Consider the following 26,417-nt stretch of genomic DNA (forward strand, 5'->3'; position numbering starts at 1 on the left):
CTAGGCGTGGAGAACCTAATTCCATCTTTAGAGAGCCGCCGCCACCGCCTCGCATTCTTGAGCAAGACACAAACCCTAAACAAACTTAAAAAAAACTAAAAACTAAGCATGGGCCCTCCTGCTGGCAATGGCCGGTATCAACCACGCCTCCATAGTCCTAAGGCCATAGAAGACGAGGCAGATCGGTGACAACACTGGCGGAAGGCGAACAAACCCTAGACGGTTTGGAGCCTTTCTTTCGAGTATACAAGACTAAGTTGACCCTTAACATTAAAACAAAATAGTTTTGATCCCTCGATCCACCGAAGTGGTTTTACCGATGACATGACAACTGTTTGCCATAGGAGGAGGTACAGTTAACACCAAATGACACAAAAACCGTAAGCATATAATTTTTTATAGAATCTAAATATATAATAAAACACACGCGTTCATACAGATGTATACTACATGTGTGTAAAATTTGAATATTATATAAATTGCTGAGAGCTACACAAAAAAGGTGAAATCATGATTTTCAAAATGGTGAACAATATATGCCCTATTCACTATAAAAAATCTTTTTGTGTAGCTCTCCTCATACTGTGTTGCATCGTCATACTTTACACACATGTAAAATACATCCATATGAACGTTTATGATTTTTCAGAATTTGTCGAAACGTCAAGTAGTGATATTTTTTTTAAAAGGGAGTTTCATGGAGCTCGTCCTCCAAAATGCTCTACTCGAGAATACTAACAAACACATTACTTGCATACCGAAAACAATTGCTATGCTTTTTTTAATGTTTATATGCTTTGCTTATTTTTTTCCTCTTCTCATTCGAAAGATTATGGGAGTTTTTTTTTTTGTGGGGAAAAATTATGGGAGTTCCCAATCTGATTTGGAAAACCTCCATTTATCTATCAATCCAAAATACACTAGAACTATGAAAATTGTGGGTGTCAGGTTTGTCTGGTTTTAGAGTACCAAAACTAATACTCCAATAGTTGAGAGATAGGAGTAAGAAATAGACATTTTCCTGTTTGGAATGTACTCCAATCACATCGACATATTATTTTCTTCCAAATACTCCTCCATATAGTAGTACACGAAACAAATATTGGATGGTAGACATGCACCATTCGTAGCCCCTCTCCCACGTCAGCCCAAATTAATCAAGTCTCCTATCTATCCCGCTTGCCGTCGTCCAGCTCCTCCACCCTCCTCTCCTCAGCGGCTGGCGAGAGAAACATGTCTAGCCTAATGCACATCGACATAAGGGCCATGGTCGTCGGCGGAGTAGCGACGGCCGTGTGCTGCGGGGCGTGGAGCTTATACAACTACTGGACCTCCCTGTCCCTGGACACCTACGGCAAGGACTTGACGGCCGCCGCCAGCAGGGCCGACCCCGTGGTGGGCCGCGACGACGAGATCGACCGCCTCGTCCGCATCCTCTGCCGCCGGACCAAGAACTGCGCCGCCCTCGTCGGCGCCGCGGGGGTGGGCAAGACGGTCATCGCTGAGGGCCTCGCGCAGCGCATCGCCGCCGGGAAGGTGCCCAGGCAGCTCGCCGGCGCGCGCCTCATGGAGGTTGATCTCGCGGCCATGGTGGCCGGGACGCAGTGGCGAGGCATGTATGTTCGAGGAGCGCATGAGGAAGGTGATCAGCCACGCCGAGGCGTCCAAGGGCAAGATCATCCTCTTCATCGACGAGATGCACACGCTTCCTCGTGCCGGCGACAGCGACGGGGTCGCCGACGCCGCCAGCATGCTCAAGCCGGCGCTGGCCCGCGGCCGCATCCGCTGCGTCGGCGACACCACCTTCGACGAGTACCGCAAGCACATCGAGAAGGACACGGCGCTCGAGCGGCGGTTCCAGAAGGTGCATGTCGAGCAGCCGACCACGCAGGCCACCGTCGCCATCCTCCATGGGCTCAAGCAGCGCTACCAGGACCACTACCGCCTGGAAATCCTGGATGCTGCCGTTGATGCCGCCGTGCACCTTGCTGTCTCTCATGAAACTACTAGCATGCATGCATGCATGTTAAAAGTTTTTTTTCTGTATTATTACTTTACTAATTATTTTGGCATACATAAAATTTACTACTTACTTGTCATCCATGTCGCAGGCCGTCAATTCCCTGATAAGGCAATTGATCTGATAGACGAGGCTTGCACCTCCGTCAACGGAAAAGCAAAAGAAGCAATTGTTGGCCCGGATCTTGTAGCGCAGGTGGGTGCGCTTGTCACGCCATCTTCAACTGATTTTGTTGCTTATAAGGATGTAGTTAAGCCATTCAAATACTTTTCTTATACTTATAATTTGATTTGAAGGTCGTAAGCCGGTGGACCGGAATCCCTATAACTGAGCTTGATCGAGACGAGAAGGTCTAGTTAGTGCACTTAGCCGACCGACTGCATGAGAGAGTAGTTGGCCAGAACGAGGCGGTCGACTTGGTTGCAGAAGCGGTGTTGCGTTCTAGGGTTGGCCTTGCTCGAGGTGGCCAGCCGGTGGGCTCCTTCCTCTTTCTCGGCTCAACTGGTGTTGGAAAGACGGAACTTGCAAAGGCTCTCGCTGAGCAATTATTTGGCAGCGAGAAGATGCTGGTTCGCTTCGACATGTCAGAATATAGTTGTCCTTCTTCGGTGATGCGTCTCATTGGAGCACCCCCAAGGTTTATGATTTCAATATGAACTTGTTTCTTACATTAAAATTACCAGGCTATACTTTATATCTGGCTTTACTTATACCGGTGTTCCTTTCGTGGCATCATAAAGCTACCATGGTTACCACGATGGCGGACAACTAACCGAGAAAATTAGGAGACGCCCATATAGTGTTATTCTTTTCGATGAGGCGGAGAAGGCAGATTACTCAGTGATGAATGTTTTCCTTCAGCTGCTTGATGATGGTGTGCTGACCGATGGTCAAGGCTGGAACGTAGATTTCAAGAATACAATCATCATTATGATGTCAAATCTGGGAGCGAACCATCTAACAGCGGGAAACACACTGAAAGTTGCACATGACCTTCTCATGAAACAGGTATGTGACATATGAAAAGCCCTCGCAAATTTAAGCAACATGTTAATTCACCGTCATATATGTGTGTGACATAGGTGAGGAAATACTTCAAGCCAGAACTCCTCAACAGACTGAGCGAGATTGTGATATTCGAGCCGCTTTCCCACCACCAACTGAAGGAGATCGTGAATATCCAGATGAAGGAGATCATTGTTAGAGTGGATGTAATTTTAAAGGACGCAGCATTGGATGTAATTTTGTCAGAGTCATACAACCCAGGAAGCATTGCATCTTCTTCCAAATTGATCGTCCATTAGGTTCACTTTCTCAAACGACCAACTAACCATACTTTGTCGCATGCAGATGTACGGTGCAAGGCCTATAAAGAGGTGGGTTGAAAAGAATATAATCACAATTATCTGCAAGATGCTGGTGAACGGGGAAGCTGATGAAGGCTCGATAATCACCACTGATGCTGCAATGGACAAGAAGGGGTTGAAGTTCCAAGTGGCGAAAAAGCGCGGCGGACTTGGTTTGAAGGAGAAAAAACGTTGGATGTATCCCTCTTTGTATGGAGTATGGAGTACGAGCACCATAATCTAGCCTTATTCATCACGTAGCTTCAAAAATTGTGAACTTTTTACATAGCTTCGTGACAAATGTAAATAGACCCCACTACATTTCAAGGCAAAACAGTGGCAACGATTGTCCATGGCCATCAGTTTCTAAACTGGCAAGCACACAGAGGGACATGTTGATGCATGTGCTGCTTTGATAATGTAAGCTACGACCAGAGAATCCAGAGCCGATGGTTTCTTCACGGCGGGAAAAGGTGAAGGACATTCATGTTGGAACAAAAACATGGTGAAATTTAGTGCTGATCTCAGAATTTCAGCTAAAGACAGAAGAAGCCTGCACTTAATTCCTAGCTAACTGACACGCAACCACATCTGTACTCTTACTAATCCTCTTTTATTAATGAACAATGATAGCTAGGGAACTTCCGTACGGTTTTTTGTCAAAAAAATTAAGCCAAACAAATACCCAAGCCTCTATATCCGGGGGCGTTTTCGCTCCAATATTCATCCACTTGGATGAAAATGACCTATGGTTAAATTTGAACACGGCACGTGTATTTTTTTGTACATGGCGGTGTACAAATGCGTTGTGTATGCAGGGTTTCGTTTCAAATTTTTTGAACTGGTGTGACGGTTGTTTTGGTTGGTTTAGCATTTTTTGTTAGCTGTGCATCGGGCTAGCGTGGTCGTTCTGCTTACATGCTTCATTTGATTTCTATTCGCTGTTGAGTTCTGCTTCTATCGCTGTTGACCGATCTGGTCGGGCCGCTGTTGGTTCAGTTCTTGCGTCGCTTTCTTTGTTTTCTATTCGGCGTTGAGTTTCGCTTACGTCGCTGTCGGCCGATCTGGTCGTGCCGCTGTTGGTCTAGCACTACTAGGGAAAACGTTATACACAGAACTTTAGCAGTAGCGCTTGTTAAAAAAACACGCTACTGCTAGACAGCAGTAGCGCGTGCAAAATAAGCGCGCTGCAGATGGACATATATCAGTAGCGCGTCTCACCGAAAACTCGCTACTACTAAAATTCCAATCACTTAGCCGATGGGCTACACATAGTAGTAGCGATCTTCCAAAAACCGCGCTACCGCTAGTATACTTATAGCAGCGCGTTTATGCGTAAAGCGCTACTGCTAACAAAAAGAAAATAAAATGAAAAAGAATAGAAAAGTAAATAAAAATGAAAGAAATAGAAAAAGAAGAAAGGAAAAATATATAATGTAAAGAAAAATAAATGAAAAAGGGAAAAATGATGAAGACGTAGCAGTAGCGCGTTCTCTGAAACGCGCTATAGCTAACTTAGCTATAGCGTGTTTTCTGTAACGCGCTACCATTACTTTTGACTTAACCAAAAACGGTTTCCCCCGGCCATCACTTCTCACCCAAATCGATCCCTCGCCCCACTTCTTCGCCGTCTCCCCCACTTCGCCGTCGCCCCCACTTCGCCGCCATCTCCTGCCGGCGTCGACGCCGCGCTCATCCTCACGGCCGCCGCCCGAGGCCACCCAGCCTCACCGCCGCCGCCTCTCGGGCCGCCCTCGACCTCACCGTCGCCTCCCTCGACCTCACCGCCGCCGCCCTCGACCTCACCGCCCCCGAGCCCGCCAGGACCGCCGCGTCCCGATCCTAAGCCCGCCCTCGCCGCCCCTACCTCCGTCGCCGAGTACCTCCCCGCCACCGTCTCTCCCCTCTCTGTAACCCCCCCCCCCCCACCCACCCATCCTTTTTAGTTAATAGATGTTAATGTTAAGTAGTAGATAATGTCGATGTTTTTTAGTTAGGGTAATAATAGATGTTAAGTAGTAGATAATGTAGATGTTAATTAGTTCAGTAGGGTTTAGTTTTTGAATTGAGTTTGTTTAACTAGATGTTAATTAGGGCAGTAGGGTTTAGTTTAGAGTAAAGTTTAGTTCAGTAGTTAACTAAATATAATCTATATTTGGTTTTGAATTGAGTTTGAGAGAGCATGAGATTTGTGTAGATTTTGTTGAAGTGTCAAACGCTAGGACATGCAAATTTGAAGTGGTCAGGATATATGCAAATTCCTCAATTCTGTTTGCCCATGTTTCGATTGTGCCCAAGTGGCCTTTTGTTGTTTTCAGGGAATGAAGCTGAGTGGCCTATGTTTTGCTGGAATGTTGATTCATTTCCGTTCCGGCAAATTTTAGGTTCTCGATTTGTCCACTTTTTAGCAAAGGTCATGCCGAAATTTTCCGTGAATTTCGGCATGACTTGTGCTACAAACTAGGACATATCGAGTGCCCGGGATTTGCCGCACCTGAAGGAGTCAATGTTCCTGCAAAACATAGGCCTTTTTATGTCATTATTCATTTTATTAGGTCTAGAATTAATTGACTAGATTTAATCGTAGGAAACATGGCTAGCAACGATGAAGGACAGGGTTCTGGTTATTGCGACGATGTCTACCTGGCGGCAGACGAATTTTTGAGCCTTGCCGACGATCAACCGATGTTGTTGCTGGGCCCACCGGTCGCATCGGGGACTGAAACCGACACGCAGACCGGTGCTGAGACTGAGACCGGCGCTGAGACTGAGACCGGCGCTGAGACTCAGACCGGCATCGAGACCGGCGCTGAAACTGAGGCCGGCGCTGCCTCGGGGAGCGGAGCCGGTGTAGAACCGAAAGCAAAGAGGCAACGGCTTCCTAACAAACTCAGGACTACTAGACTGGTGGTCACGTCGGTGGACGACGGCAATTTTGAGCCAACCGCGCCAGAGGAAGCGCGTGCGTGCTACGGCAATCAAATAGGTTGCATCGTACGGACAACCGCCACCATCAACGATGAGAAACTACAGAAGATAGATAATATGAGGCCCTCCCTCCTAAAGAAGTTGCACCAGATATTCTTGTTCCCAGGCCGGAATGAAAAGGATTTTAAAGATCCAGATAAGGACCCGGCAATGAAGAAGATAAACAAACACGCCATGTCCAAGTTTAGCGACGCGTTGGCCGCCTGGAAAACAAGGGTGAAAGCAAAGATCGACAAAAAGGAACCCTACTCCGAGATTGTAAAGGATAATCCGACAATCACGGCAGAGCAATTTGAAATATTCACGGCGGCTTGCGAGGCCGAAGATGCCAAAAAAAGTCGAAGTACATGAAGGGGCTTCAACAGAGGAACATTGGGTGCCACCACCTCGGAAGCCGTGGTTACGGCGGGAAGAGGTCCATATGGGCCAAGGAGGACGCGGAAGCCGCGAGTCTGGGCATCCCAGACCCCTTTGCAGAGTTCACCATCCCGCAGGAGCGTGACGTCCTCAGGGCCCGGCACCGTTGGGACCCAGTGAAGAAGGTTTTCGAGACGAACGCGCTCACGACGGAGTTCATGAGACTGCTGGTAATTTTAGTTTCTGATCAATTCGACTACACGTTAGTCATGCATATCTGTAAATGATCATTGTGCCTTTTGCAGAGAGAGCAGCACAGGATTGCGGCCGAAAGTGACTCGTCGTCTGGGGCTTTGGCGAGGCCCAAGTGGGACACTCCATTCAACCGGGCGTTGAACATATTGAAACGACTCCCGGTGGATACTCGACCATCGTATGGACGTGTGCACGGTGTCGGAGACGGCGCCACGTGGAAGAAGTACTACAGTGAGACCACGGAGGAGAGAAAGGAAAGACGGAGGTTAACCGAAGAAAACATCGACAAGAAGGTTGAGATTGCGGTTGAGAAGAAATCATCTCAGACAGTCGCAACAGTGGTAGCTGCCGCAAAACAGATGGTTGTAGATATGTCTACTTCCTTGGTTCCACCCGTTTTCAATTGGACCAGGCAAAATCCAGAAAAAAAATGCAGCGGACTTTCCCCTTGCTGACTTCTTGGGGAGCAGCTCGACTAGCATTGTGAAGGAAATATGCCCTAGAGGCAATAATAAAGTTATTATTTATTTCCTTATATCATGATAAATGTTTATTATTCATGCTAGAATTGTATTAACCGGAAACATGATACATGTGTGAATACATAGACAAACAGAGTGTCACTAGTATGCCTCTACTTGACTAGCTCGTTGATCAAAGATGGTTATGTTTCCTAGCCATAGACATGAGTTGTCATTTGATTAACGGGATCATATCATTAGGAGAATGATGTGATTGACTTCCGTTAGCTTAGCACACGATCGTTTAGTATTCTGCTATTGCTTTCTTCATGACTTATACATGTTCCTATGACTATGAGATTATGCAACTCCCGTTTACCGGAGGAACACTTTGTGTGCTACCAAACGTCATAACGTAACTGGGTGATTATAAAGGTGCTCTACAGGTGTCTCCGAAGGTACTTGTTGGGTTGGCATATTTCGAGATTAGGATTTGTCACTCCGATTGTCGGAGAGGTATCTCTGGGCCCACTCGATAATGCACATCACTATAAGTCTTGCAAGCATTGTAACTAATGAGTTAGTTGCAGGATGATGTATTACTGAACGAGTAAAGAGACTTGCCGGTAACGAGATTGAACTAGGTATTGAGATACCGACGATCGAATCCCGGGCAAGTAACATACTGATGACAAAGGGAACAACGAATGTTGTTATGCGGTCTGACCGATAAAGATCTTCGTAGAATATGTGGGAGCCAATATGAGCATCCAGGTTCCGCTATTGGTTATTGACCGGAGATGTGTCTCGGTCATGTCTACATAGTTCTCGAACCCGTAGGGTCCGCACGCTTAAAGTTCGATGACGGTTATATTATGAGTTTATGTGTTTTGATGTACCGAAGGTAGTTCGGAGTCCCGGATGAGATCGGGGACATGACGAGGAGTCTCGAAATGTCCGAGACGTAAAGATCGATATATTGGACGACTATATTCGGACTTCGGAAAGGTTTCGAGTGATTCGGGTATTTATCGGAGTACCGGAGAGTTACGGGAATTCGCCGGGGAGAAGTATTGGGCCTTATTGGGCCATACGGGAATAGAGGAGAGAGGCCAAAAGGAAGGAGGCGCGCACCCCCCCTCTGGTCCGAATTGGACAAGGGGTGCAGCCCCCCTTTCCTTCTCCCTCTCCCCCTCTTTCCTTCTCTCCTACTCCAACAAGGAAAGGAGGAGTGGACTCCCTCCTTGGCGCGCCCTCCTCCTTGGCCGGCCGCCTCCCCCCTTGCTCCTTTATATACGGGGGCAGGGGGCACCCCATAGACACAACAATTGATCTCTTGATCTCTTAGCCGTGTGCGGTGCCCCCCTCCACCATAATCCACCTCGATTATATCGTAGCGGTGCTTAGGTGAAGCCCTGCGTCGGTAGAACATCATCATCGTCACCACACCGTCGTGCTGACGAAACTCTCCCTCGACACTCGGCTGGATCGGAGTTTGAGGGACGTCATCGGGCTGAACGTGTGCTGAACTCGGAGGTGCCGTGCGTTCGGTACTTGATCGGTCGGATCGTGAAGACGTACGACTACATCAACCGCGTTGTGCTAACGCTTCCGCTTTCGGTCTACGAGGGTACGTGGACAACACTCTCCCCTCTCGTTGTTATGCATCACCATGATCTTGCGTGTGCGTAGGAAATTTTTTCAAATTACTACGTTCCCCAACACATTGCACCAGCACCTGCACCTGCACCTGCTCCCGCACCGGACGTGCTCGGCGGTGCTTCGTCTTTGGCTGAGCTCGACGCCTTCACGGTATCTGTCACACCGGCCCCCCTTCAATAAATGTATAATCTCCCGTTTTCGTTGCCTTTCGGATGTCTCACGTTGCAGACTTTTCTTTGCAGGCCGACAAAACCCCGTGTACCATATTGTACACCATCAGTGACCAGAAGGTGGACGTGGGGAAGGCGACGATAATGAAGCCGAAGGAACCATTGTTCCACAGCCAGCCGATCCCCCGAACGTCTTCAAGGTTTCCGTGGCCAGTGTCAAACCGGGCCACGAGAATTTGCCTCCTCTGGTACTAGGGGGTTGACGACGAGACCCCGCGGCGGCTTGGTGATTGTTGCAATGGGTGGGTCCTGTTGTGGCCAAAGAGTCTGCTTCGTCTGGAGGCGGCCGGGAGCACACCCACGAGCACGCAGCCTCAGCAAGGTATGAACATCAACACCCCACCTACCCAATTAGCGTCGGGTGTCGGGTTGGGTGATAGCGGACGGGGTAAGGAGGCTCCATTAGTCGCTGATGACGTCGCCATGGATAAGGATGAGGATGACGATGGCACTCAACAGTATGTCTATACTGGCGCCTACTCAGGGTTTGAGCGTCATGAGTCGGTACCTGAATTGCCGCCTCCGGAGGCTCAACGTATTATAGACGACCTTCCGGCAAAGAAGCCTAGGAAGAGACCGAGGAAAGGCAAGAAAGCTGATTCTATGATCCAGCCGCCTCAGTAGCCTCGGGTTCAAGACCGTATAGATATCCCCGGTGCGGATAAATTGCATATCCCCAGTCAACCAATCCTACCTGCAGCAGCGCTAGGGGCCAGATTCGGCAATCTAAGGAGACTTCATGACGATGTGCTGCGGATAGAGAAAGGCCTCATCGCCTCGAAAGATCCAGGATACCCACTCTACGTGGTTAACGTTCCGCGGCAATTGTCGTACGTCGACTTCTTCCCCGCGGATAAGTTCTTCCTTCGATTCGATTACATATTCGACATGTTTCACGTGAAGAAGCTGGTTTTTACGTTTGTCCGCCTTTATGCCTTGCACATGAACTACATCATCGGGGTTGAGCAGATACCTCATATCTGTGTCGCTGACCCGTACTTCATGACGAGGGCTTCTTGGGAGTCTGCGCAAAGCACCGTGAATACGCGAGGGAATACATCATCAATTTCATGCTCGCCAATAAGGACAAGGAGGCGATTCTCGTGCCTTATCATCCCCTGTAAGTCATCCGCGCGGATATCCTTCTTTCGATTTCAATCATTCATTTGCACGGTGGAGGCTAATTAATTTGAGGTGTACTTATTTTGCGTAGCGGCGGGCACGCCGTCCTCATCATCCTTTACCCCCGATACTCCCATGCTCTTTACTTGGACTCGTCGAAGAACATTAACAAAAAGGATTACACCCACATCAAGGATGTTCTCGACAGTGCTATGTTTTACTATGAAGCACGGGGTGGAGAGGTCAAGGACAAGAAGAGAAGGGGCGGCAGGCTCGCCTTCGGCCATAAGACAGACTTCTGCTACATCCAGCAACCGAGTGATTCTCTTAATGATGGATTCTATGTCCTACACCACATGCTGGAGTACAGACGGGATCACCAGAACCTTCGCATGTCAGCTACATCCGGCGATGCCCATATTCTGCAATGGGTAAAGAACGTAGGAGATATCGAGGATCATCGACTTCGAGCTGAGTTCTATCACATCCAGCGCGAACTTGCCCAAATCATCATGAAGGAGGTCGTCGGAAAAACAGGGATGTTCTGCGAAGAAGGACAAATGTCGCGGGAAGACGTCCGAACACGGGTAGCCTCTCAGCGTCTCGACCTGAAGCCTTTCACTAGGCTCAGGGACTATCTCCCTGACTTGGATGGATGGCACGACATGTTGGAGTGATTGTCGATATATGACAATGTGTCCGTTTAGTCCATACTTTCTGTATGACGAAACTTTGAGTTATGCACGACGAAACTTTATTTGTGATGTAATTAAACCGTCCTCCTCGACTAGCGACGATCACTCTAGTTAGGGCATTTTGGGTACGATCAACTTTCTTATTTATGCTTATGATATGTTGCTTCTATTTTTGCCAAGTCTGTCTCTTTCTGTTGCTCAACTATATATGTTGCATATCATCGACTCATGTGACGATGCAGGTGCATAGATCATCGATGGCGAAGAAGTGCTACGCCAGGAGTATATATACGACGAGCGGCCGGAGTGTCAGGCCCAGGTGTACCGGTTTCCGGTTTCCGAGCGACAGGCAGTAGTTAGTTTAGGTTCACGCTAATGCGAGAGAGGGATACGAACTCATGTACTGCATAGTTCCGCTCTCACTCAAAGTGATAGCTCTTTTCGCGTATATCATTGTTTAGATGGATGACGATGTAGTTGCAAGTAATCGAGACTTGTATCGCTATTTTCGAGATGATGACGAGAGACCACTTTGTGTTGGATGATGATTATGATGATGACATGATTTGATGAGACTGGTTGTATGTATATGCTATGATTACATTTGTATGTGTATGATATGCTAAAGATTATTGTATAAAGCCTATTCAAATACAAAACAAATATGCAAAAAAAACTAGTAGTAGCGAGGGGAACAAAGTTAGCAGTAGCGCCGCCTTACCAATAGCGCTTCCCTGTAAAAAGCGCTGCAGATAATACCAGCAGCGCTCTTCACCAAAGCGCGCTACTGCTATCCATGTATAGTAGTAGCGTGGGACGACAGGCGCTACTGCTACACGTTAGCTGTAGCGCCTTATCAGTAGCGCATCGTCCCGCGCTATTGATAGGCCTAAAACCCGCGCTGCTGCTAGGCTTTTCCCTGGTAGTGTAGTTGTGGCGTCGCTTTCTGTTGTCCATTGAGTCTTGTGCGCCCTACGCGGTGGCGTCGTCCTCTCTGACAGAGTCTTGCCGCCTTACATCTATCTATCACTTCGTCTAGGTGGCGCTGGCGCAGCCGCTTTCCACGTTGCTTCGCGAGCCTGCCATCCCTTCTGATCGGTGCCGCCTCTCTCGCGTCTTCGGGAGATATTTCCTTTTACTTCTGTGCTTCCTTCCGTTTGCTGCGAGCCTATAAATAGGTTGCTTTCCTTCTTCATCTCACAGCACCGTGGCTCGGAACGCGGCGACGATGGCGTGGTTGTGCTCGGCGTCGTTGAAGGTGAGGTAGCACGCGAGCGGCTCCTCGAGGCCCCTCGCCGATGCCCGGACGTCGTCGTCCGCCGCGATCATCTCCGCCATGCTCGCCAGGAAGTCCGGGTCCCCCGACTCCGTTACCACGACGAGGCTCTCCTGCAGCCGGCGTGTCGTCTCTACGGCACGGTGGTCGCCGCCAGAGTTTGCGACTGGCGTCCTCCTCTTCAGCCTGCCACACGGCTTCACGTGTAGGCTGTAGCCGCCGCCGTGCCGCCACTCCCTAGCCGTCGGCGGCGGGCTCTGCTTCCCGAGGCCTCCTCCTCCCGGCTGAACTTCTCTGTGGTGCGGCGTCAGCCGTGGGCCTGGTGCAGCTTCAGCTCCAGTACCATTGGGCTGCGGGCTGCACCGGACGATCTCTGCTCGGGATGTAGTAGGACGCCATGTTCGGGGAGCACGGATGCAGCAGCAGCACCCCCTATAACGGCGTCACCATCGGCGGAGCACAATCACTTCTGTGGTGCTCGCACAGGAGCCCGGCGGTGGCATTGCTTTTGTTAAGGATTAGATAGCCATGCATATTTTCAGACAGTGCCTGTTGTGCCTTTTGCTTTTTGTTTCGGCCTGCATATAGTTTAGATGGCCCGTCTATTCATATAATCATATATGGTCCAACACTACTGGAATTTCACTGTACGCCATGCTCTTCGCCGAGAGCACATACACGTCTGTCGTCGATGGTGATGATGCGTTATCCAGTTTCTGCCGATATTGATCATTCGTCTTTTTATTTTGCTCTATGAAGAGAGCAGAACACATGTGTTACTTACAGATAAAAGAGAGAGAAAAGAGTTTCAGAGGAGAAGGAAATAAGCTTTGCCGGTCAAGTTAAAGGCAAAAACTTGTATCATATATGCTTGCCATAAACTTTTGACATTATTCCTTTATCTATCAAGTCGAAGCAACTCTGTGTGTTGACAAAGCAAGAGCTCGTGGACGAGATAACCGCTGGAATATAGTAGACACAGGTAAGCGTCAGCTGTGTGTGTGTGTGTGTGTGTGTTTTGCGGGCGTCGGCTGTAATTTCTATCTTTGTTGCTTCTGTTGTTGTCTGCGATGTGAATCCTGATGGTGAACAACTAAATCTATAAATCTATATATGTGATTTCCAACTACTATTACTATTTGTATAAACCTAGATAATTTTTACAACATTAAGCTAGCTGGGATTACACACACTGAACGAGTCCTTCGGGATGTAAACTAAATCATTACACTTTTACTGGTAATATTACTTGAAACCTATGTAGTGGGATAATGGACATGATTAATTAGTTTGAGCACCTGAAAATGGAACACAATTGTCCTTACTAATGTTTATCTTTTTTGTGTGGAATACATGTATATCTTTTTCACAAAACATGGTGTGCAATATTTTCTTGCAACTTGGAAGAATCCATGATACAAATGAAGCACGAGTTGTGTAGGAGTAAGATGGGCATATGCATGCTTGAGCTGTATAATTTGTTTTTTGGATTAACTTAGTGCTGAAAAACATGTTCAGAATGTTGCAAGGAATTATCTTTTTCCATTTTAGCCATATTTCTGTTGTTCAGTTAATAGGTTGCATTCAAGATTATATTTTGGTTGGCTCTATACAATTTTTATATCTGAGTGGATACAGTGATTACATCAGCGGCATTGAAACTGATTGTCTTCTTCTTAGGCTTTGATTTCTTTCATTATAATTCAACTAAGATCCTGTTTTGAGGTTTTCACAACTTTGAAGCAGTCAGGTTATCTATCCATTCAAGATCACTGAGAGTTTTGTTAGTATTATATACAAGAGGTGAAGGCTGGGTATTTGTCTATGGGGGCAACGAATTAAAGGTGCCGTTTAATAGTTCTTGGAGTACAGTAAGGTAAAGAAAGACATGTTTATTTTATTTTTAATGGCGTCCACATAGTTGATCCTGTGATTTTTCCTGCTCTGAAGAGGCCCTTGGGCAGAAAGACACAGGTTGGTATGTGCTTACTTTTTCCGTGCACATATGTCGATCTTCTAATGGAACAATCAGTCTGGTTTCCACTGCAGGGGACCATCAAATCTCGATCACAAATGGTTTAATTTTGTTTATCTAGGAAAAGGCCAGGTTACACTGCCGCATTTGTGCAATGTGCAATTTGCTTGAGAGACTCGAGTTTTGCTGTTGTTTATCGATTCATTTGGCTGGAACATAGGAAACAGAAGTATTTAAGTTCATTTGGTTGGATGATAGGAAACAGAGTCTGCAGATTTGGTAGTGAATATGCAAGGCAGGAATGAGTTGCATAGATTATGCACTAATGAGATTGCATGCTCAGTTCATGTCATTACATCCTGGCGAGTTGTGCTTATGAAGCGCCAAAGAAAATATTTTACAAGGATAAGCACAATAACTTGCCATTTATTTTCGGTCGTCATCAGAAGTGTATTGAATAGATCAACTGTGACATGGCCATGACTGGCTCTCCATATGCACTGGAGAGCAGAGTGGCGCTCTTTTCTGTACCTTGTCATAATCTGTAGTAGTAATTGCTCAATTTCATGCAGCAAATTCTGTTTTTTATGTTTGACTTCATTGGGCCACAAAAGAATTTGCAACGTTGATCACTAATTAAAGATTGGAAGGATGCGCCATCTTTATCACTTATCAAAAGAGAAGAACTACATCGTTGCGAGAATAGTTGTTCCAATATTTTTCTTTTATTTCAAAATAATTCTCCAAAAAGTTTCGTCCAATTCCGATAACTTTTATTTCTGCAAAAAACAACACCATGGTAGTTCTGCTGAAAACAACGTCAGTCCGGGTTAGTTTCATTCGAATCATGCAAATTAGAGTCCAAAACAAAAGCAAAAGCGTTAAAAAAAGTAGATACAACGGAGACTTATCAAGACGCATGTAGTAGACACCAGGCACATGCCCAAAGATTTCCCGTGTGTCATCATCAAGGTTAGGCCAGCTCCCATAGGGGAGCGACGACATTGGAACATCGACGACTTGTTCTTTTGGCGATAGTGGTCGTTGTTGGTCAAGGGACTTTATGACGTTTCGTATATTTTGTATTCTGATGAACTTTTACAATATATCCGGCTTCTTTTCGCAAAATGTAGCAAGGCATCTATGTCTGGCTTTGAAATTGATTGTGTCATGTTTTTTAGAGCACCAAAACTAGATAACTCTAATAATTAAGCGACAACCATAATATTTATTCTATTTCGAATGTTTGATTGGTGCCATAATTTACCCTACCAATTTTTTGGCATCTTATGATACTTTTATTCTTAATTACTAGGTTGGTTGCCGAAATGTTGATTGTCTATGGAATATTTCCAGCTCTCCTCACATTATATTCACAAATCTTACCTTTTTTTAGTTGGCTAAAAAAGAATGAGGAAATCTCTAGCCAATAGGCAATGGTTGCCAAATTTTGGTAGAGCATGCTATGGCATGAAGCCATGAACCAAAAATTGACATGTCATTTTCTTCCTAGTTCAAAACCTATTTGGATGCACAAGCGTAGAAAACAATATTTTTTTTGAGGATCCGTAAAAAACAATATTGGGTCATAGACATGCACGTCTTTTAATTTGTGAGCTTATATCATGTATTTTAATAAAGTTTTTGGTGTTGAGTTGACACTAGTGAACCTATGAACCCTACGCCTTGTTTCCGATTATTACAACCTCATTTCAGCCACTTTTACACATTATTGCCATGCCATTTTTATTTATTTCAAAAGTGCAAAACTATTGTTACCATTCATATTATCTATCTATCATCTGAATTACCAATCTCTTCGCTGAACTAGTGCTATACAATAAACAACTGTATTAGGTGTGTTTGAAACACAAAAGACTACATTTATCATATTGCGGGGGTGCTTTAGAGGAGAATACATTTATCCAACACCTCTCACGGATTGATAAATTTTAGGTCATCCACTTGAGGGAAATTTGTTTTTGTCCTACAATCCTCTGCGCTTGAAGGCCCAACAAGGTCTACATGAATAAGTATGTAGTAGACATCAGGCACAGGCGCGATGACTTCCCTAGTTTCATCGTCAAGGTTAGGGTGGCTCTAGTAGGGGAGTGATGAGATTAGCGCGTTGACGACAAACAAAGTATTTATCGGGTGTGGCTGAGCTCAGGCGATTGAGACCTAACGAAGTCTCTGTCGAGTGACCTCGGCGTTGTTCTGGTGTAAGTAACATTGTGGGATGCTGCAAACGGTGGGGGAAATTGTTGCGAACGATGACCAAAATTTTTGCAAGCAATGGCAACACACACGGTAACTGCTACATGGTGCAAGCATCAAAGGAGAATGTTCCCACCGGTGGGACGGCGTGCTACAAACGGCGAGGGTTGATGTTGCGTCCGATGGGACGACATGCTACAACCAGCAATGATGGATGATACAACCAATAGAAAGACGTGTTGCAAACGGCGGGGAAATGCCAAGAGGGCCATTGGACCGTGCTCATCGCAGCACGAATCTCCACACATAAACCCAATGGCTACTCAGTCGTCTGATACTTGGTTAAATCTCAGTTAACTGAGTATAGCAAACCAGATATTTATTCTATTTCAAATGTTTGGTTGGTGCCATGATTTACCCTACCAAATTTTTTGCATCTTGTCATACTTTGATCTTTACTTGGTTGGTTGCCAAATTTTTGTTTGTCTATGAAATCTTGCAAGCTTTCCTCACATTCTCTTCACAAATCTTAGCCCCCCAAAAAAAGGCTAACAAAGAGTCAGGAAATCTGTAGCCAAATATTTTGAGTAGGCAATGGTTGCCAAATTTTGGTAGAGCATGCTATGGCATGAAGCCACGAAGCAAACATTGGCATGTCATTTTCTTCCATTCCAAGTAGTTCAAAAACGCACGAGCGTAGAAAACAAAATTTTTTTTTGAGAGAGACATGCACGTTGTCCGTGTCCCCTCTCCCACGTCAGCCCATTTAACCAAGCCGGCCTTGACGGCTTGACCTAAACATCCACCAAATTCACGCTGGAAATCACAAGATCCTCTCAACAATGGCGTCCTCGTCCCGGACGAGTACCGCGCAAGCTTACGATCCACTGCTGGGGACCAACATGTCGCCGCCGTCCAGCTCCTCCACTTCCACCTCCACCGTCCTCGCCGACGAGGTGAGCACGATGTGTAGCCAGATACTCGCGGAGATGAAGGGCATGATCGCCGTCGGAGCGGCGGCGGCCGTGTGCTTCGGGGCGTGGAGGTACTACACGTACCACACCTGCCTGGGCACCTACGGCCGGGACATGACGGCCGCCGCCGGCAAGGGCGACCCGGTGGTGGGACGCGACGACGAGATCGACCGCGTCATCCGCATCCTCTGCCGCCGGAGCAAGAACTGCGTGGCCCTTGTCGGCGCCGCGGGGGTCGGCAAGACGGCCATCGCCGAGGGCCTCGCGCAGCGCATCGCCGCGGGGAAGGTGCCCAAGCAGCTCAAGGGCACGCGCCTCGTGGAGCTCGACCTCGGGGCCATGGTGGCCGGGACGCAGTGGCGCGGCATGTTCGAGGAGCGCATGAAGGCCGTCATCAGGCGGGCCGAGGCCTCCCGCGGCAAGATCATACTGTTCATCGACGAGATGCACACGCTCGTCGGCGCCGGCGACTACCAGCGCCGAAACGACGCCGCCAACATGCTCAAGCCGGCGTTGGCCCGTGGCCGCATCCGCTGCATCAGCGCCACCACGTTCGACGAGTACCGCAAGCACATCGAGAAGGACACCGCGCTCGAGCGGCGGTTCCAGAAGGTGCACGTCGAGCAGCCGACCACACAGGCCACCGTCGCCATCCTGCAGGGGATCAGGCGGCGGTATCAGAAGCACTATGGCCTGGAAATCCAGGATGCTGCTGTTGACGCCGCCGTGCACCTTGCTGACCGCTATATCACCGGTGAGACAAGCTTATAGAATTTTACAAGCTTGGTTTTTCGGCATAAGATTTACCTTTGAGAAAAACTGATGGATTTCATTCATGTCGTAGGTCGTCAATTTCCTGATAAGGCAATTGATCTAATAGACGAGGCTTGCACCTCCGTCGAGAGAAAAGCAAAAGCAATTGTTGGCCCGGATCTTATCGCACAGGTAAGGGGGATGTGCTTGTCATGCCATTTTCAACTAATTTTATTGAAGATAGGAGTTAAGCCGTTAATCTCATGTTGTTATTTGAAGGTGGTAAGCCGGTGGACCGGGATTCCTTTAACTCAGCTTGATCAAGATGAGAAGGTCAAGTTAATGCACCTAGCAGACAAATTGCATGAGAGAGTAGTTGGGCAGAATGAGGCGGTCGATTTGGTTGCAGATGCCGTGTTGCGTTCTAGGGTTGGTCTTGCTCGAGGTGGCCAACCGGTAGGCTCCTTCCTCTTTCTAGGCTCAACTGGTGTTGGAAAGACAGAACTTGCGAAAGCTCTCGCCGAGCAGTTATTTGGCAGCGAGAAGATGTTGGTTCGCTTCGACATGTCAGAATATAGTTGCCCTTCTTCCGTGACGCGTCTCATTGGAGCAGCGCCAAGGTTTAATCATAATACATGAGCTCTCATACATTACATTATATATACTTTCTATTTAGTTTTACTAACAGGAGTGTTCCTTTCACGGCATCGCAAAGCTATCATGGTTACCATGACGGTGGACAACTGACGGAGAAAGTCAGAAGACGCCCATACAGTGTTATTCTTTTCGATGAGGTGGAGAAGGCGGATTACTCGGTGCTGAATGTTTTCCTTCAACTACTTGATGATGGTGTGTTGACTGATGGTAAAGGCCAGAACGTAGATTTCAAAAATACAGTCATCATTATGACGTCGAATCTTGGGGCACAACACCTAACAGAAGGAAGCACGATGAAAGTTGCACATGACCTTCTCATGAAACAGGTATGTGAAACATAAATAGCCCTGTAAAATTAAGCCATTTACTGATCCCGTGTCATATGTGTTTGTTGGTGTAGGTTCGGAAATACTTCAAGCCGGAACTCCTCAACAGACTGAGCGAGGTTGTGATATTCGAGCCGCTTTCGCACCAGCAGCTGAAGGAGATAGTGAATATCCAGATGAAGGACGCCATTGCTAGAGTAGCCAGCAAGGGCATCTCTCTAGTTTTAAGGGATGCTGCATTGGATGTTATTTTGTCGGAATCATATGACCCAGTAAGTATATTGCATCTTCTTCCAGTGAATTGTACCATGCGTCTCACTCTTTGAAATAACGAACATGTTTCATGTACATATTGGGTGGTAATATATATCTAACCATATATACTTTGTGTCATGCAGATGTACGGTGCGAGGCCTATAAAGAGGTGGGTCGAGAAGAATGTAATCACGGTCATCTGCAAGATGCTGGTCAGTGGGGAAGCCGATGAAGGCTCGACGATCTCCATTGATGCCGACAACGACAACAAGGGGCTGAAGTACCAGGTGACGAAGGAGAGCGCGTCGGACTCAGTTTGAAGCAGTTTAAACGTGCAGCAATCCAGAGACTATTCAGAAGCACTCATCACATAGCATACTGCCCAGGATGACTATTCCTTTTCTTTTCTTTTTTGTGTGTAATATAGCTCTGGATAGCTTTGTTTCGGAAGTTGCAAGACGAAGCAGACACCATGCATGAATCTGTAGAGATGAAGGGCTCGATCTTACATGAATGAAGGGCTCAATCTCGTGATATCAAACTCAAATGCAAGTAGAGAAAGTTGTGGCAATCATGCTAACCGATCATGAGTATCTAGCCACAACAGATACCAAATAGTAGAACAATGTTTTACACATCTTTAAGAGAAATCGCAAACAGATACCACTGGGATTCTAAACTGTCAATCACACAGAGGGGCATGTTGCTGCTACTTATTCAAAATCGTCCACGAGTTAAAAATATTCCACACCAGTGATTCTCAAACCTCCGTATGGAGTGGAAATAACAGCAATACCGTAATACCACATATTAAATTCTCACAAGTATTAACTACAGGAAAAAAAAGGACGATAGCTCAGCTAGGTTCAAGAGCACGAATGCTGTCAAAACAGTTGCTTCCATCACAAGTTCTTGAACGCGGACTCGTTAGGGAGCTTAGGCGTGAGCCTCTCCAGCAAGGCCTTGTTGGAGAAGTGATCGGCGTCGACGAAGTAGAAGCTCCCATTAGCCCTGAAGGTGACGAAAGGTCGGTTGGTCTCCGCAGGCCTGATGTCAGCAAACTTGATCGTCTTCTTCAGGGGTGTAGCCAGCCACGACATTATCTCTGCCTCGAAGCTGTCTGAACCCTGTCGCCACCTCAGTTTGTGGATGTACGGGCTCACGAACCAGTGCAGGGCTGCGGTTGTGGTGGCACTGAGGAAGATCACGGTGGATGCGACACCTCCCTTGAGGATCACATTCATGTCGGGTGAAGTCATGAATGTTATGACAGGGCCTAGCGACACGGAGAGGCAGCAGGTGGACAGGGACAGAAGCTTCACTTTCTTGATGGTTGATGATATCGGTCCCTGATAAACCAGATCATCATCTTTGTCCTCCTCCCTGATCTGCTTGGATTTGGGCCCAATGCTTATCTTGCCGCCACTGGGGTCAGTTTCTTTAACAGCGGTGGCTTGAGAAGCCCATCTTGTCTGGCTGTACAGAGAAGCCATTGAGCCAAAACTGTTCCCTTTTGCAAGAGGATTAGGCTTGCATGTTGAGAAATGCCTCCATGTTGCAGATCCAGGAACCTGAAAATCTGGCAAAGCAAAGGGCAATGAGCTATTTATGTATGGTTCCAGCGATACGTGCAAGACAGTACAAGATTTACTTTGGTTATCCAACAGATACACGTTGACACAGAAAACCTGTCATAGCTACACAGTTTTTATCTTCAATTCAGGACGCTACACATTTCAACGCAATGCATAAGGGGAAATGGCGCATGCCGGAATTTCAAGACATTCACACACACACACACACACACACACATTCCAACAAGGAAACAAGCACTTGAAAACAGTAGAACATTTACTAGCTGTTGCCAAAATGCAACTATGTAATAATGAAACAAGACAAGAGGCGCTGCTGGTGAGGGCCTCAATTTGGAATACTACTGGAAGATAATAAAAAATATGTGAAAGTGGAGCATTACTCTACAGAAAGATAATACAATGTAAAAAAAGTGCAACTCTATCTACAACGGATGGCAATGGACAGTCCTTAACAATTTGCTACTACCTCTATGCCAAAATATAAGACGTTTTTTTAGGTTAAACTAGCATAAAAAAACATCTTATATTTTGATATAGAGGGAGTACCTCTCAAATTCTCAGGTTATACACAACACTGTGTCACATAATGCAGCAATCAGTGAGATAACATCAGCAGTTGAGAAACAGTGCTCCTACTACCTAATCTAACAAGGAAATCTATTACCACACAGCAGAACCATATCATCTGCTCTGAAACCCTCATTATATTCCGTCAGCACACTCAAAGACAACGCCATACATGTCATGATGATAGACCAGTCAAAAGGGGAAACTGCACGTTATCCATGCGCCGCGATTCGGGGCACATTCAGACACATAACTGCAGCATTCACATACAAATGGTGCTCTTGTTCACCATCTGATTTTGTCAAAACACTATCACACGATGCGAGCAAATAGGTGGTTCTGCTTGTGCACACAATTTGTAAAGAATAGTAGGATACTATTATTAGCTTGCAAATGATCTTATACTATGGGGCGATGGGAGTACTAGTAGATTACAAATTTCCTTACGAAGTTAAGAGCACGAAACCAGATTAAGCAGAACAACATCAATGTGGGGGGACAAGGCGCAGCTCTGGCTAAAATGATGAACCAGGGGGAAGGCTCCTAACCATTTCAGACCAACACCAACAAATAACAATTTGTCATCAATCAATTGGCCAGATAACACGAGCAGCTCAGCGCCCACTGGTGAGAATCACTAATTGTAACACCTAATCAAACTAGGGGACTAACCACTAGGCAGCAGAATCGCATCACATGCCTCACCAAATCGTCTCAGCTCGAAGCTACACGGCACCGCGCGGATCAAATCTAGCCATTGCTACACCGGGGACGGCCATGGGGACAGGAGAAAGGAGGAACCTGAGAAGGCGCGCGGGGGCGCACCGGAGGCGGCGGGTCCCGCGGAGCAGTGGCGGAGGAGGATCCCCCGGAGGGAGGACGCCGACGCGGATCGCAGCCTCGCCGTCGCCATGGGGAGAATTAGCTAGGGTTTTCGGGGCGGGCGAGAAGAGTGGTGGGGAGGAGCAGCAGGGGAAGGAGAATGAGAATGACGATGCTCCGGCCGGGCCTGGGCTTAACTGAGCATAACTATGGGCTGTGAACTGGGCCGATAGCAGGCCAAGTCTGAGAGAAGGCCTAGCACGACAAGAAGCCGGTTCCTTACCTAGTTGGACTTTCGTTTTCTTCCGCTCGCCGCCTCTATCTCTCGCACCCACCCGGATCTCCTCGCCGCGCCGCGCCGGAACCCTAGCCGCCGCCGGTGAGATCCCGCGTCCTCAGCCTAGCTACCAACTTCAAATCCAAGCCTTCTCCAGCCGCTCCCCCTTCCTAACCCTGCTCGCTTGCCAGGTTCCGCCTCGCAGGGCCGGGCCGAGCCGAGCGGCCGGGATGAGCAGCCACCGCAAGAACTTCCGCCGCCGCGCGGACGACGGCGACGACGGGGGCAAGGCCGAGGACGCCGGCCCCGCGACCAGGCCCGCCGCCAAGGCCCAGCCCCCTCCCAAGCCCAGGCCGCAGGGCGCGAGCCGCCTCAGCTTCGCCGACGACGAGGACGAGGACGACGCCGAGGAGGGGCCCTTCGCGCAGCAGCAACGGAGCCGCCGCCCGTCCGCCTCGGTGCGCCAGGCGCGCACGGCCTCCCCGGCCGCCGCGGCCCTCCACCGCGTCACGCCCGCCAGGGACCGGGTGAGGAGCTCGCCGGCCGTCGCCGCTCCCGCGCCCAAGCCGTCCAACTTCCAGAGCCATGCTGGCGAGTACACCCCCGAGCGCCTCCGGGAGCTCCAGAAGAACGCCCGCCCGCTCCCTGGGAGCCTCATGCGTGCTCCCGCGCCGCCGCCTCCCCCTCCTCCTGCAGCCGAGTCCCGGCACCAGCGGCCTGCTGGAGCTGCGGCCAGCACCTCGTCTGCTCCCGCCGCTGCCGGTAAAGCAGTTCCAGCGGAGCCCGTGGTTGTTCTCAAAGGTCTGGTGAAACCTATGGCACAGGCCAGCATAGGACCATCACCAAGACCGTTGCCGAACGAGGTTCAAGATAATGATTCTGAAGAGGAGGCGGAGGATGACGGAGAAGATGAGGAGAAAGGGCCACTGATACCTGATAAGGCGACGATTGAGGCCATCCGGGCAAAGCGGCAGCAGCTGCAACAGCCGAGGCATGCGGCGCCCGATTTCATCTCCCTTGATGGTGGCGGTGTGCTCAGCAGCAGGAGGGATGCGGCTGGTGGGTCCAGTGATGAAGACGACAACGAGATGGAGGGTAGGATTGCAATGTACTCTCAGAAGACGAGTGATGGCCAGAGGAGCTCAAAAGGAGTGTTTCAGGGGATCAACAATAGGGGCCCTGCTGCCAGTTTGGGTGCTATGAAAGATAGGTTTATGGAGGTTGAGGATGATGAGGTTGATGATGAAGAGGAGGAAGAAAGGAAGTGGGAGGAGGCGCAGGTTAAAAAGGCGCTTGGTAATAGGATGGACGATTCTTCTGCTCAGAGAGCAACCAACGGGGTTCCGGCTTCGAGGCAGCAGGTTCAGCCGCAGCCGTCTGGGTACTCGGGGGGTCCTCATTATCAGCCCTCCTTTAGCGGGGTTGTGCCTGGGGCATCTGTTTTTGCATCGGGTAGTGCAGAGTTCTTGTCCATCTCTCAACAAGCTGATGTAGCAAGCAAAGCCCTGCAGGAGAACATCAGAAAGCTCAAGGAAAGCCACAAGACAACAGTTGATTCTTTAGCGAGGACCGACACACATCTTAATGAAGCCCTTTCAGAGATTTCCAGCCTGGAGGGTGGCTTGCAGGATGCAGAGAAGAAGTTTGTGTATATGCAGGAGCTCCGCAACTATATTTCTGTCATGTGTGATTTCTTGAATGATAAGGCATTCTTTATAGAGGAGCTGGAGGAGCACATGCAGAAATTGCATGAAAATCGGGCACTGGCTGTTTCTGAGAGGCGGGCTGCCGACTTTGCTGATGAATCAGGTGTGATTGAAGCTGCGGTGAGTGCAGCAATATCTGTTCTTAGCAAAGGACCGAGCTCAGCTAATCTGTCTGCTGCATCGCATGCTGCACAAGCAGCAGCAACTGCTGCCAGGGAAAGCGCTAACCTACCACCGGAGCTGGATGAGTTTGGCAGAGATATCAATCTCCAGAAGCGTATGGATCTTAAGCGCAGGGAAGAGAACAGGAGGCAAAGAAAAGCTCAGTCCGAATCCAAAAGATTGTCTTCTGCACGAAAGAGTGCTACTGAGCACATTGAAGGTGAGCTAAGCACTGATGAGAGTGACACCGACACCAGTGCTTATCTGTCCAGCCGTGATGAGTTGCTCAAGACTGCTGATGCTGTATTCAGTGATGCTGCAGAGGAATACTCGAGCCTTACAATTGTCAAGGACAAGTTTGAAGGCTGGAAAACACAATATCCTTTGGCCTACCGAGATGCTCATGTGTCACTAAGTGTGCCATCTGTGTTTACCCCGTATGTGAGGCTGGAGCTTCTGAATTGGGATCCTCTCCATGAAACAACTAGTTTCTTTGACATGCAGTGGACTAATGTTCTTGTGGGTTATGGAGTGCAAGATGAAGACAGTGCTGACCCTAATGATCTAGATCTGAACCTGATTCAAGTTCTAGCGGAAAAGGTAGCCCTTCCTGTCCTGCACCACCGTATTAAGCACTGCTGGGACATTTTGAGCACGCAAAGAACACAACATGCTGTAGATGCAACTTTTATGGTGATTAACTATGTGCCGGTAACAAGCAAGGCTTTGCATCAACTGCTGGCGACGGTGTGTAGTCGTCTCACTGAGGCAATTGCTGATGTGTCAGTACCAGCCTGGGGATCAATGCTGACAAGGGCTGTGCCAGGTGCTGCTGAGTATGCTGCATACAGATTCGGAGTGGCCACGCGGCTGCTTAAAAATGTGTGTCTGTGGAAAAAGGTCCTTGCAGTAGATGCCCTGGAGAAACTTGCTCTGGATGAACTATTGATAGGAAAGATTCTTCCTCATATGAAAAGTATCATTCTGGAAGTCCATGATGTGATCACAAGGGCCGAACGGATAGCCGCATCACTTTCAGGAGTCTGGTCTTCACCAAACAAGAAGCTGCAGCCTTTCACAGATTTCGTGTTGGAACTATCAAACAAGCTCAAGAGTAGACACATTTCAGGCGTTAGTGAGGAAGAGATACGTGGGCTGGCTCGCCGTTTGAAGAACATATTGGTGGCGCTGAACGAGTACGATAAGGCTAGAAATATTTTGAAGACCTTCCAAATCAGAGAAGCTCTCTAGCTAGGTTTTCCCTTGACATAGAACAAGAATTGCATTTTTGTTTGAAGGCGGCAAGCAGGTTGGATATCCTTATGGTTCACGGGAATGTTGTAATGTCTAATTATCTCTGTACATCAAATGATCATGAGTACCTAGTCCAATCTTGCATGCATGGTGGTGCAATTTTCATGGTGCAATTTTCATGGTGCTTCTGGATTTCAGGAATCGTTGTCTTCCTTGGTAATGGCCAACATGAGTTCTTCTGGATTTCAGGGAGCCTCGGCTTGTGGTCCAATTATTGGTTTCTTTGTAGGTTGTGTAGTTTTCAGTTCTTGTGTAGTTGTTGCTCCCTTTTTCCCCTTGTTTGGTCCATTTTTACTTGTGTAATTCAACATTACTTTTGTCTTCCGTGTCTTGCTCAAATCTTATCTTATGTGTGGTCCTCAAGGGAGATTTCAGCGACATGGTCCGAGCTGGAGGTGTATTTCT

At 47.9% G+C, this 26,417-nt stretch overlaps 3 protein-coding genes and 1 pseudogene across 3 annotated transcripts; 3 read left to right on the forward strand and 1 right to left on the reverse strand.

The window, feature by feature from the left end:
• The first annotated feature begins 1,356 nt into the window (after positions 1 to 1,356).
• LOC123121253 (chaperone protein ClpB1-like) lies at positions 1,357 to 3,610 on the forward strand (annotated as a pseudogene).
• Positions 3,611 to 17,414: 13,804 nt separating this feature from the next.
• On the forward strand, positions 17,415 to 20,055 carry LOC123123960 (chaperone protein ClpB1-like). Its single transcript, XM_044544621.1, has 6 exons — positions 17,415 to 18,332; positions 18,423 to 18,523; positions 18,611 to 18,951; positions 19,047 to 19,314; positions 19,389 to 19,586; positions 19,713 to 20,055. Exons 1-6 carry the CDS (start codon positions 17,447 to 17,449, stop codon positions 19,887 to 19,889), a joined length of 1,971 nt encoding a protein of 656 aa, XP_044400556.1. The 5' UTR covers positions 17,415 to 17,446; the 3' UTR covers positions 19,890 to 20,055.
• Positions 20,056 to 20,208: 153 nt separating this feature from the next.
• LOC123123961 (uncharacterized) lies at positions 20,209 to 22,785 on the reverse strand. The gene is made up of 2 exons (XM_044544622.1): positions 22,533 to 22,785; positions 20,209 to 21,148 (listed from the first exon to the last, which is right to left on the reverse strand). The coding sequence occupies exons 1-2, from the start codon at positions 22,642 to 22,644 to the stop codon at positions 20,472 to 20,474; spliced, it is 789 nt and encodes a 262-aa protein (XP_044400557.1). The 5' UTR covers positions 22,645 to 22,785; the 3' UTR covers positions 20,209 to 20,471.
• Positions 22,786 to 22,864: 79 nt separating this feature from the next.
• On the forward strand, positions 22,865 to 26,125 carry LOC123123959 (transcriptional repressor ILP1). Its single transcript, XM_044544620.1, has 2 exons — positions 22,865 to 22,932; positions 23,022 to 26,125. The coding sequence occupies exon 2, from the start codon at positions 23,061 to 23,063 to the stop codon at positions 25,947 to 25,949; it is 2,889 nt and encodes a 962-aa protein (XP_044400555.1). The 5' UTR covers positions 22,865 to 22,932; positions 23,022 to 23,060; the 3' UTR covers positions 25,950 to 26,125.
• The last annotated feature ends 292 nt before the right edge of the window (positions 26,126 to 26,417 follow it).

Source organism: Triticum aestivum, chromosome 5D, assembly GCF_018294505.1.
Source record: "Triticum aestivum cultivar Chinese Spring chromosome 5D, IWGSC CS RefSeq v2.1, whole genome shotgun sequence".
In the NCBI taxonomy this organism is placed as follows: domain Eukaryota; kingdom Viridiplantae; phylum Streptophyta; class Magnoliopsida; order Poales; family Poaceae; genus Triticum; species Triticum aestivum.